Raw genomic sequence first — 13586 nt, forward strand, 5'->3', positions numbered from 1 at the left:
TATATTCATCACTTTTGTACTGTCTGTTTGTATTGTTAATGTTATGTGTTGTTTTTATTTATTATCTGTACATTAAAATGTATTCTCATGTTTCCCTTTGTTTCAATGTTTGTTAATCATGTTTTTATTGTATCATCATGATCACCAAGACAGAATATCTCCTTTGAATCATCAACTACTTCCCTTTGTCAGAAATTATATTGAAATACAAATGTAACATTATACATAATATTTACAATGGCAAATATTACATTAAAAGTGTTTCTACAATTCCTTTGAATTAGCCCTATCTTAGAATAATCTGCCAGCAAAGTTATAAACATTTTATTACAATGTCCTTGGACACTTTGCATCTGGGTAGTGGCATCCACTATATAAAGGTGATGGGGATGCTAATATACCTACACTTGCAGATTTTTTTTGACCTCCTCTTAGGGTGCATGGTGACCTGGTTTGCATCATAACTGCCCTGTCACCTGATGTGCAATGCCACAACTCAGGTCATCATATAGCGGGGTGGGGCCATGATGATGCAATTTACAGTGAATCACATCAAAGCTCATGCCTCACCAACTTCACTAAGGAAGTGGGAGGGATGCAGAAGGGTGGCCCTCTCTCCTGGGAATCTGGGAGACTTTCCCAAAATTTGGGAATCTCACAGACGTTCTGGGAGGATAGGCAAATATGACTATAGTCCCTTTCATGCCTTTTTCTACGGAATATGTTCAGAATACAATTTATTTATATTTTTAAACACCCTTTCCTTCAATCTGTATTTATACAACACACAGGATTATACTAGACACTGAAGATGGCAATACAAGCTGGACATACATAGTAGAGTAATGGAATCACTGTTCTATGTGGCCAAACACATGTTCTTAGAGCCAGGCACAATTCTGGCTTACAGTTGGGTCTGCTATTGAGGTCGGAAATTAACTGCATAATGAGATTTATAGTCGTCATCTTCTGTACACATTTTTCAAGCACAATAATGACCTGATCGATTATTATCAAGCATTGTATGAATTATAGGGGCACCCACACTATGAAATCAGGTCAATATCCTCACATTGCAGATGACTTTACCAGTTTTTCCAGTATACAGAGAAAGCATATTATAAGGCACCATTAGCTAGTAATAAGAAAACAGGGATATTTTCAGGGGAAAATTTCAGTGATGCATCTTGAATCTATGGAAATTTTGCAACTACAGTATGCAGCCAGCCATAAAACACCTATGCTGATTATGCAAGCCTCTGAAATCTCTAGTATTCTAAGGGAAATTGTTTTCTTTTGGTTCAGTCTTCTGGTCCCTTGTCTTCCACTATGTCTGGTGCTGTACCATCCCAAACTCTGCAGCCTAACTGTTAGTTGTCACTACACTAAGATGCTGCTCTGAACATTATGAATGTCATGAATAGTGAGACTGGCATTCTTAACATTCACTCATTGTCTGTGCTCTCCTGGGCCTGATTCATCTAGTCACGTATACTGAGTGTAACCCGCGTTTAGTATTAAACTCTCATGTTTAGGCTCTGCGCTCTCCTGAAATCATCAAGATACAGATCTCAAGATACGTGTGCTGTTGAAATCAGGTGTAGATCTGCTGTACTCTACTATTCAAAATGCTGCATGATATGTCCAATACCTATGTGGATTATACATTTTCAAAAAAATACACAGGAAAAAAATATATTAAATTAATGGTTCCTGATAATGATATAGGCATTAATGATAAAACAGTTAAAAAACAAATATAAAGAATCCCCCATGAAATAAATGTATTATGATGTTGTTAATGTTTACTGAGCATAAAATACATTTATTTATACAGTTGCACATGATTGCAAACACATGTTCTAGCATGCATATAAGACTGTCATCACTACTGATCAGGACTTTAGCTGGAGCAAAAGAGACAACAGAAAAACAAGTAACTTTGAGATAGCTTAAGCTGGATTCAGACGTGGTGCGTGCGCTTGAGTTTGGTATGCCCCTAATGTAAATTGACTACGGTAAAATGCCCCTTCCCTGCCCCATTCACTCCCGGAAATCATAGGACATAGTAAGTGTTATTTGTGTTCGAAGATGCAGCGGGCATAGCTGCATTCTGGGCTGAGTGATTTTGCGTACTATACGCTCAAAATCGGCAGATTCATGCCTTGATGAATCGGGCTCCTAAAGTCCACTTTTCATGCTTCTGAGAGACATTGCCTATGTGAAGGAGACAGACAGTTGCATTCTCAGTTGTAGGGTAAGGTTTATAGGTTTATGCTAGGGGGTGTTTATTAAGCTCCTTTACGAATTGTAACCTAAACATCAAACCCAGGCAAGAGCCCCAATATTAGAATTTAAAGCTGGTACCAAAGCTCCAAAGCCTAACTGAATCCCTAGCAAGAATTATTTTACTTTAAAATTGAAAATTGCTACAGTCTAGAGAGAGCACCTCTGCCTGTTTACTTCCCAAATGCAGTTTTAGGAAATGTTCCTGGAGCATGCAGAGACTTGGTTGCAGGAGCGCACACTCAAGTGAGGAAAGACTAAGGATTCCATCTTTTACGTAACATCATTATCCTGTAATGGAGAGTAACTGTGACAAGAGGAGCTAAAGATGGAGAATGTTGATAGCTGTGACATGGTTGCCAACCAACAGTAACTTTCTGTCAGTAAAGAAAATTGGGAATGATGGGGTAGGGCAGGCAGGGCCGGAGTAACCCGTAGGCTTTCTGGGCTAAGGAAGGAGGTAAGCGCTCGGGGTGGTTAGAGGAGGAGTTGGGAGCACAGCTAATACATTATGACTAGAGGGAGATTATCATGACTTGGGGGAGGGAAAAAGATATGTTTTATTATATTCAAATGGATTGTGGCTGGGCCTGGGGACATAAAAAATGGGGGCCTCACAGTACCACTAGCCCAGGAGCCTACAGTGTCTTAATCCGGCCCTGAGGGCAGGTACAATGTATCTAGGCCCGGGTCCTGCTTGGGGGTCAGACAGTGGCAGATTAGGGTGGGTGCAGGTGGCCAGCCATTGCCCAATCTAAGCCATGTTATAGGCTAGGGAAAGTGACTGCACAGACCAATAGCTTTCTACTGGTCCACATGGTCACAACCTTCCTAAGTGCACACAAAGGGGCGGGCAAGACACAGCTGCATCCGAACCCAAGATTACTCTTGGCGGCCCTGAATAAGGTATCAGAGGTACTGTTATGACCTGGGACACTCATTTCATGGAGCGGTTCAGAAACATTCAAAGACTTCATGGGGGTTACTCATACACAAAACAAGAAACCAGGAAGGTAAGTATCACTGATTTGGGTATATTACATTAATTTGAGATGTAGATAAAAAATATTTGAGTGCAGCAGGTGTCTCAATTATGGGGAGATAAGAACTGTTAGTTGGAGTTATCTGGTGGAGAAAAATGACACTGTCCTGGAAGAACAGTGACTTACATCCCTAAATCATCATCATGGATAAGAACCCAACATGTTGGCAGTATGCTCATACTCCACCCCTAAATGTCTATATAAGTGTCTTACACACTCACAGTCAGTGTCATTGTCACCCCCTCCTGAGTGAGAACTGACCTGAAAGCAGCACAGCTCTATTTAGTGTCCAAGATGGAGCAGATCTGTGCAGGACTATATCTTACAGGAGATGGTATACTCAATATTTCCTACAGGTAGCTTACACAGGATATCACCAACACACAGCTATCAGCATGTGAGTAGAATGATAATAGCACTTTGCCATTCACAGCATCTTTGGATTCAGTTGAGATCCCTGTAAGGATGAGGGGCCTATTGTAGGAGTGTGTAAGGCAAGTAATTCACTGCAATTACTTCATAGCTTTTTGGCAAGTACTTTGTCTTCCAAACCCCCCCCCCAAAACTATGGACACAATGTATAAAAGGAATAATGGCTGCTCCACAAGGCAAATCCAATGTTGGACCTACTGAGTTCTTCGATTTGTGCAAATGTGCTTTATATTTCCACTATAGAGCACAGGTTTGCGGAGTAATAGGGCAACATTTGGGGGGAAAGGATATAATGTATGCTGGTGGAGATTATATCTCAACCTCTACTGTAAATGAAACCAAACGGTGTACTGTGTAATAATATTAATAACAATAATAATGTATTGTAATTAAAAATGGCAGTAAGCCAACTTGCAATCACCAACCAGCCCCAATGACAGCATTGACTGGTTTACACTAAAACAGGGAAACCACACGTATGAGGACCCTGTGCTATAGTAAAAAAAAAACAGCCTCCCCGTCTCCCCTATCAGAGGCACCAGGTCGTTTCCCAACTCCCTGGGCTGTGGGGGTTGGGGCAATTAAAAAGATAGAGACTACTGGAGTGGTAGCTTTGCCATCTGAAGGGTACCAATAATATGGACAGAGGACCCTAAAACCCTTTCCTATTATAAACCTCCCCCCACACACAATTTTCAAATAAACTGTAATTTAATAAAGGCCACCTAAACCCCTCTTTCACTTTATTAAATAGAAAATATGTTTTCCTTTCTTTCTTGATTAATTGTAAACTGTGTACAGAGCATCTGAGTCATCATAGTCTCCATATATTTAGGGATTTCCTTCCTAACTGACAATAGACTGTAATGGACAATTGTTTTCAGCCTGGCACGTTTCTTTGGCTTAACTCCATTATGGTGATCTCTTCTCACAACTGTGGTTCCTCAACCTGGGGCCGGTACAAGGTTGTTCGGTGCCATAGGCAAAGCTTCAGCCTACCTCCCCTCCACAATATTCACTTCCCAGCCCCTCACATACTTGATATTTGTAAAATAAAAATAATAACTCTTAACTTCTCCTGGCTGTCTGGCTGGCTAGGCTGCAGTCCAGATGTACTAATGTCTGATGCAGAATGCTGTCCACTGTTGCCCACTTACAAACACAGGATATCTAGATGGGAGACTCCAAGTGTTAGATTTCAGAACAAAACGAAAAAAATCTTGACATCACACACCTATCCCCCCCACCAACTTTTCTCACACATGCACATCTGCCAACTAGCTATTCTCACATATGCCACCCCTTGTCCATTAGCTTTTGTCACACATGCTACCTGCATTACACCAACTTTGCTCTCATGCCCCCCTGCCCACCAGCTTATCTCTCACATACACCCCTGCCCTAGGTGCCCTAGCCAGCTTTTTTCACACATGCTCCTCTGCCCACCATTCCCTGCACACTTGCTTTTCTAAAACATGCTCCCCTGCAAAGCCGTTTTCCTATCACTTGCCCCCTAGCAAACCAGCTTTTTTCTCACATACCCTCTTGCCCACAAACTTTTAATAAAGAGCTTAATGCTTATTGGTTGAGCAGTCATTTATTTTTTTAGTATTTGCCAACGACTTGGTTCTTCTCTGTTGCTTTCTATTAGTATAATTAATTTTACATCTACAAAATACTATAAAAAATGCAAGGTAATCTAAATGACATAGAAAATCTAGACCTTTAGTTATGCATTTGCTTGTGTTAATGTATTCTGTAGATTTAAAATTAATTCTACAATAGGCAGCAACAGAGGAGAGTCAAATACAGAGCAAATACTAAAACACATAAATGGTTGCTTAACTCTGTAGTTCCTTTAAATGAATAGTTTGTAACTCATGGGGATTTCTGTGCATACCCCTTCCCTCTTTTCCCCTATTTTTTCCAGCCATATCTCTCCTATTTACTCCAGCCACATCTCCTGTTTTCTCCAGCTACATCTTCCTTAGTTTTCACTTGTCACATCTCCCCCAGCCACATCTCCCCCAGTTTTCTCCAGCCACATCTCCCCCAGTTTTCTTCAGCCACATCTCCCCCAGTTTTCTCCAGCCACATCTCCCCGTTTTCCAGCCTCCTCCCTTCCTGTGTTCTTTAGCCCCTCTCTCCATTTTCTATAGCCTCCTTACCACTGCCGCTAAATTTTCTGTAGCCCCCCCACCTTTTATGTAGCCTCCTCTCCACCCATTTTCTCTGCAATAAATTAATTACTTTTTCTTCATCTCTTTATTCTTCTTGCATGCTTCTCTGTTTCTTGTTTCTTCTTTGGCTGCCTGACTCCTCTTGGTTCCTCTCCACTGACAGTGTCATGACATTGTGATGCTGCTGGGAGCCGGATAGATGCTATAATGCGGAGCTGCAGCTGCACTGGGGACAGGGAAGTAGTGAGCGGGTGTCAGCCCTGGACAATCACTCTACTACATTAAGTTAATAATGTGTTTACTTATCTACAGAGACCCCCCCACAAGAGCCCAGCGCCCATGGCTGCTGTGTAAAGCTGCCTAATGGTGGTGCCGGCCCTGCCTTAAAGTCATCCTCCAATCTGGTTTGGCAGACCACTTGAACTCCTGGTGAGATCTTCTCTATACACTGGAGCTTTATTTTTTCTAGACATTTTCTATTACACAAGGGGCTAGATTTACTAAGCTGCGGGTTTGAAAAAGTGGGGATGTTGCCTATAGCAACCGATCAGATTCTAGCTTTCATTTATTTAGTACCTTCTACAAAATGACAACTAGAATCTGATTGGTTGCTATAGGCAACATCCCCACTTTTTCAAACCCGCAGTTTAGTAAATCTAGCCCAAGGTCTTTTTAATTCAGGCTCTACCGTTTAATTGAATTAATTCCCCCCCTTCATTTTTAACCCCGCTTCCTTCCCCATCATTCTTTTTTCCTCTCTCCTTCCCCCTCTCTTCATTACCTTTTTTTATCTCTATCCCCTTATTCTTTCTCTCAACCCTCCTTCTTTCTTTCTCCCAATTCTCTCTTTCTCTTTCACCCACTCTCACCTATTATCTCTCCCCCTTTTTTCAAGAGCTTTTCAGATACCAACAACTGTCACATTTCATTAGGACTTTACCGGATACAAAAGATAATCCCCCCACAACTTTTGAGAAATCAGTGTACAAACTGATTGGTTATATTTGTGGCGTCAAGATGTTTTGTAGCTATAAAATGAAAAGTTACTTGCAATAAAATCTAGATACTCTACTCGTCTGCTTTCTTATTTACCCTTCTGTTTTTCACTTTTTTTTTATTTTCTTTTTTTTATTTGTTTGTTTCTCCTTCTCTTTACCTATCTATCTCTTTTTTTCTTCTTCCTTTCTTGACAGATATTTGTATTATTTGTTTTTTATTATTACACAGATACCAGTTTGTCATCCAGCTTTCTACTGCTGTTATTGATCCCACACTATTTAAGCTGTTTTTGACTTTCATACAATACAAAATGGCTTTTTACCTATTAAACATGATGTCTTTCCTTGTACTGGTGGATAGATTTTTTTGCATTTATTTTGTTACATTGCACTTTTGAATATTTTCTTATGATATTTTATCCCATAAACCCTGTTGTTAGAAAAAAATAAACAGCTGTTGTAAATTTCAAACTGAACGAGAAAGTGACCTAGGGGTCTCAGGAGCCTTCTGTAGGTGGAAGCTAAAACTATAGAATACACCTCTGCTGTGCATGTAGTGTAGCATCAAAATACAGGTATGGGAACTCTTATTGGGAAACCCTTTATTCAAAGAGTTCTGAAAACTAGAAAGAAAAAAGGGAATTGCCACTACTTTTCACTGATAATCTAAGACTTACAGATATAGTCATCAAATGCTTCTCTTACCATCACAATGAGGTGCACTGCTAAACAATTTATTAAAAGGAAAATAACATGTAGTGTGGGGAAAGACAGTGGTAATTTTTAAATATATTTAGGGGGAGGTTCAATTTGGCACAAGGTGTCTCCGAAACTTCCGCGGAGACACCTCGCACCGTTTTTATGGTTGGAATCTCAAAGATGAGTGGAGATTCCTACCATAATAGTCGGCAATGTGGGTAGACGGATATTGCAGTGATTTCCATGTACCACATCACTGGCTATTGAACATCCCCCTTAATGTATGTATTTCATGTATTTTGGCATAGTGGTTTAAATGACAGAAAACAGCATTATGTTCTGGATAACAGGCCACATACCTGTATACCATGGTACTATTGTGTGATTATGGTTTATATTAATGTTAGTGTAGGAAAGAGTTGGAGGAAGAGATGGCACTACAGAGTGAAGTGGATAATGAAGCAGCTTGCTAAGGAAGGAAGAAATATGAGTCAGCCTCATGTCATGGTTATCATGTGTCATTTTCTAAGAATTCACACTCCAGATGAACACCTGGATGAAGGGAGGTCGTTCTCAGCTTGTCATTCACCAGTCTTGGGGGACGACAGCAATTAATAAGGTAGGAACAGGTAGCAGACAATACGGAATGAATAGAAGTAGAACCATTTTCATGAAAAGAAGGAAAAGTGGGTAGGGAATTCTAGCAGTGTTCAACTTATATCTATATCCAAAGGGAGCATTCTGTAGTTACTGTAGCATCGGAAAATATGATGACATTACCCAAAGGTTGGCAATATTGTTGTTTTTCTAAATAGTGAAGTGTTAAATAATAATATCAATGTTTTCATGGGCAAAATGTATACAAATAAAAGCATACAATAAAATATATCTCAAAGGAAGTAAATATGTCCCTCAACAAGACTTGTCAATTTCCTAGAAGGTCTCATATTAATCTTTGCAATGTGACAAAGAGGAGTTGGAGGAAAAAGAGTACAGTAAGAATTTCTACCTTTCTGATTTCCATGCTTGTGATTATATATGGGATAATGCAGTCCCAATAGTAGATTATAAGGATTTCAAAAGTCACTGAGGAGTTCCATGACCCTGTAAAGACGTGTCCATAGACTAAGTGTTTTTATACAGGTCACGGAAGACTTAGGTGACTTTTAATATCCATTATAATTTACAGTCAGGACACGTTAATCTCTATATTACATAATATTACACAAGATTCCCCAAGGAACACTGAAGTGATGACATTAGTTTCACACACTGTGAATGATGTTAGTGACTGTGGATGTGGCCTTATTGTGCTGCTAACAGTTGAAGCTGGCTCACCTGGGGTGTGGAGTATAATGGGTGACCAGTCATCACTAGGTGCCCTGCAAAAAAGTAAATGTCCATTTCTACAACTTACTCGCAGCTTGCAGCCCCTAAGGTTAACCCCACAAGTTAGCAGAAAACAGTACACTAGCAAGATGGCATCAGAACAAGACACGGATGTAGTCAGGCACAGGTCAAAGGTCAAGACCAGCAGCACAGGTTCCAGGACAGAGTAAACGCCATACTTCAGGGTAGCAAGCAGACAGGGATGTACATGAACAAGCCAACTTATCAATTGGCAATCAGATAAATAGATAAGCAGCAGTGCAGAATAAAAATGTTTTCTTGTTGCTCAGACATTGTAACATGCAGCAAACGTACTTAAATCCAACAACTGCTGATGTCAGCAGCCACAAATCCACCATGTAGCTACAATTTCAGGCTACAAAATAGAATAGAGGAAGAGGTGCAGACCAGGTAATGCCTCTGCAGGTTACAATCAGAACTCATCGATTATAAGTGATGACATCAGGTCTCACTGTGTATACAGATATAATTTACAGGAATTTCTATGTATATTAGCGTTACTTATAATATATGAGAATACTTACCGTTGTCACTGTGTGTAGTGTTGAGGTGCACAGGTTAGGCACCACCATCTCTAGCTCCTGGGAGTGGATGTTGATGACCAAAGGGTAGATTTATCAAACCTTCTAAAAAGGAAAAGTGGAGATGTTGCCCATAGCAACCAATCAGATTATAACTATCATTTTCTAGAATGTACAAGATAAGTGGTAGCTAGAATCTGATTGGTAACTATGGGAAACATCTCTCCTTCTCTATAAAATAACCTCTGTCATTTAAACACATTCTTCACTCTAGCATGGTAATGTGTTGCAAATGTGCTATGTACAGCTCTATTGTCACTCCTGCACAAATCTTTGTCAGTTGCCAGGTTATTAATCACGTTACATACCACCCTGGGCACTGTAGTTCCAGATCACTCAGCCTCTCCTTGCTCTCCATCTGCAGGTACACTTTTAGACTCCTGTTCTTCCCTTCATCACATGTTGGCTCCCTGTACTTCAGTACTCAGCTGGATTTCACTGTGCGCTGACAGGTTAAACCTTACCCCTCATCCAGGGTCAGCTTCTCTTATGCAGCTCAACACTGCTCAACTGCTATTCAGCCCTCCGCTTACTCTTCTTTTTTATGGGGACCCTTCCCCTCTCTTAGTCTTGCAGCCATGCTGTTTAGGGCAGTGTCCACCTCTCCTATTTGGGGGGTCCCCTGTCTTCATGTCAGGAAGGTTTCACAGCGCTCTCCCCTCTTAACATAGGGACTCTCCCCTGTCTTACATGGCAGAGGTCTCCCTCCACCTGAGGGGATATTGATACTGCACAGTGCACCTATCCCCAGGCAATGCAGGGGGAGCCCGGGACCTCCTCCCCACTGTCCTGGGACCACAGGTGTCAGCACCTCACAACTCCTTTGTCTCTTGCTCTCTCTCTCCCTTTACCGTACTTCTTCTCTTTCTTAATCCTCTCACTATACACTTTGCCTAAGCCCATCTCAGCCTTATGTTGCTAAGCAATTGTACCTGGTGTGTCCCCTCTGGGTCCACACATTGTCACTGCGAGGTGTGAACAAAAACACCAAAAGGGTGTTACATGTATTTATATTTTGTAAATATATGTGGGGAATATAACATTTACATTTTTATTTAGGATAAGTATAAAAGTTAATTGTTAATAAATTCTGTGTATTTTCTCTCCAGTTGTCAGATTTAATACCTCCTGGAATTTTCACCGCTGTGGCCTCTGTAGTCGTTGCACTATTTTTTGCCGTCTGTGCTGGTCTGTGTATCTTCATTGCAGTTGCTGGAATGAGGTCAAGCCAAGGAACTTATAGCCCAAGCAGACAGGAGAAAGAAGGGTCACGAGTAGAGATGTGGAACATTGCTCAGCCACCCCCACTAGAGAGACTCATTTGAAAATATATACTCGCTTCTCCAGCTTCAATTAAATACTGCTCAGGAAGAATCTCCATTCAGTTTTCTTGATTATTCTTGTATTCGTCTATGAACAAAACAAAGCACTTGACAAATATAAATACTTATGGAGGTACTGAGATTGATTTGTGGGTGACTGTATATATACTCAAGGTTTGTAAGGACCTCAACGCAAGCACTGTGCCTCATTTTTAAAAACATGACACAACAAAACACAGCACAACACAACACAAGTCTTACCTGTACAGCACCTATAATACCAAGTAGAATTGATCCTGGTATGTTTAATAATGGAATGCAACTTTGTTGGTGCCTTTACTGCAAAAATCAAATACTGCTATATATGAAGGACTATACTGTTGTTGTATTTTATGTAGCTACACTGAAGGAAATCTGCTATCTCTTATAAATGTCTGAATTCTTATCACCAAGTTTCTGAAATATGATTCCATAGTTATGTCTACAAGTCAGTCATGTTTTTATGATGTATTTTTATTGCCCACTTGAGCAAATTTGAACCAGTGTTTTACATGTGTCCGTAAGACAAGTTTTATTTTAGATTTTTATATACCAAAGATATATCAAGTTATGGAATGCCCTAGGAGTAGATGCTGAAATGTTCACTACTTAATATTAGGTTATTGGATAAGACATTGGATAAATATCACAAAAGCAAATATTAATTCTTATTGTAAATAACTGTTTTAAATGTGTCCGATTTATTGTATAACCTGACACATCATGTGTGCCAATATGTTATTTTTAAATGTGATTGTTTTGTCATTGGACAACGAGAAACTATTACAATAAACACATTTAATAAATATATTCTCAAATTTTACATATTTTTTGGTCAACACCAGTTTCATGAATGGGAGTCAGTCATTGTGCATTGTGTGTGCGGAGAGGGGCATTTCTTGCTATGTGGTCCATATCCATATCCACTCCACAAAAGGACTTGAATTTTGCAACAGTTCAGAGCTAGAGGAGATCAGATCTTGTCCTCTACTTTTAATAGAATGTATTTTTCCCCTTCCAGTTGCACTTTGGTGAAGAAGGGCATTTCTATATGCACTATACTTAATATAAAAATAACTTTCAACACAAAAAATACACATATAATAAAGGCTCGATGTCATTTCTCATCTGCAAATAAATAAGCCTGAATTGAGCAGTATTTTAGGAGAAACAAAATATTTATTTAAGAAAATGGGTGGTTCTAAAGAAGTAGGAAATTAGAGTGACATTTACACAATAGTGCCCCTTCTTCACAAACCTTGGGGTAGTTCTACACTGTAAAATTGTCTTTGGAGAGCAGAGGCAAGCAGCTTGATGTTTGCTGGGCAGACTATCTACAGCAGGGGTAGGCAACCTTTTTCTATCGGAGTGCCGGCTAAAATCTAGTCAAGCCCAGGTGTGCCAGTTGTGTGTGTGTGTATATATATATATATATATATATATATATATATATATATATATATATACACATACATACATACATACAGAGCTGCCTAGAGAAATTCATGGCCCCAGTACAGCAACTCCATGGGTCCTCCCTTATAGTTAAGCATAGTTAAAAAAATGTTGTGCCGCCGCAAAGGCGGTACAACATTTTTTTCCCATGCGAGTGGTCGTACAATTGGGGGTGTGGAAGTACATCATTGGGGGCATGTCTAGCAGGTGAAAAGCACCAGGCCACCCTCTTACAGAAAAATGCATTACTCACACATGCCCCCTTGCTCTGCAGCTTTGCTCACATATGTCCCCTCTGCCCACATGCTTTAATCACACTTGCCCCCCCTCTGCCCAGCACCTTTAGTGACACATGCCCCTCGCCATCACACCTTCATCTTACCTTATTCTCCACTGCACAGCATGGGAAGATATCCAGCAGCCCACCGAGTACCATGTGACCACTGCAGTCACATGACCTGGCGTCTGAAGGTACCTGAGCTGAAGGGGATTTAGCCACTACCGATCCCCCTGCACTCAATAATTTTTTTTTATAAAAAGTACTTTTAAAATATTAGGGTTTTTTTTCAAAATTAGGTCTCCAGAGGGGACTCGGGCCACCATGCAGGTCCAGGCAATTTGTAGCCGCCCCCTCCCCTCTCAGCGGCTATATATATATATATAATTATTTCTCATTTTATGAGGCTAATATCATATTAACAGTAAGGGACCAGCAAAAAAAAATGTTATGCCGCACAGTAGTGCCCCAGTTCACATCATACCTCATAATTGTGCCCCCAATTCATCTTATGCCACATAGTTGTGCCCCCAATTCATACTTTGCCACAGTTGCCCCCATAAATACATAGTATGTCACAGTTGCCCCTAGAAACACATAATATGCCACAGTTGCCCCCAGAAACACATAATATGCCACAGTTGCCCCCAGAAACACATAATATGCCACAGTTGCCCTCAGAAACACATAATATGCCACAGTTGCCCCCAGAAACACAAAATATGCCACAGTTGCCCTCAGAAACACATAATATGCCACAGTTGCCCCCAGAAACACATAATATACCACAGTTGCCCCATAAAAACACATAGTATACCACAGTTGCCCCAGAAACACATAGTATGCCACAGTTGCCCCCAATAT

The 13586-nt window shown here is 40.4% G+C and overlaps 1 protein-coding gene across 2 annotated transcripts in view; it reads left to right on the top strand.

Annotated features, from left to right (window-relative positions):
* Positions 1-11798, top strand: part of CRB1 (crumbs cell polarity complex component 1) — a 71912-nt gene extending 60114 nt beyond the window's left edge. For both annotated transcript variants that reach the window (XM_075182583.1, XM_075182584.1), the window contains one exon: positions 10739-11798. In XM_075182583.1, coding sequence (XP_075038684.1) covers positions 10739-10954 — 216 coding nt within the window. In that variant the 3' untranslated portion in view covers positions 10955-11798. The remainder of the gene's footprint in view (positions 1-10738) is intronic.
* Positions 11799-13586: the final 1788 nt, after the last annotated feature.

Source organism: Mixophyes fleayi, chromosome 8 (assembly GCF_038048845.1).
Source record: "Mixophyes fleayi isolate aMixFle1 chromosome 8, aMixFle1.hap1, whole genome shotgun sequence".
NCBI classification, from domain to species: Eukaryota; Metazoa; Chordata; class Amphibia; order Anura; family Limnodynastidae; genus Mixophyes; species Mixophyes fleayi.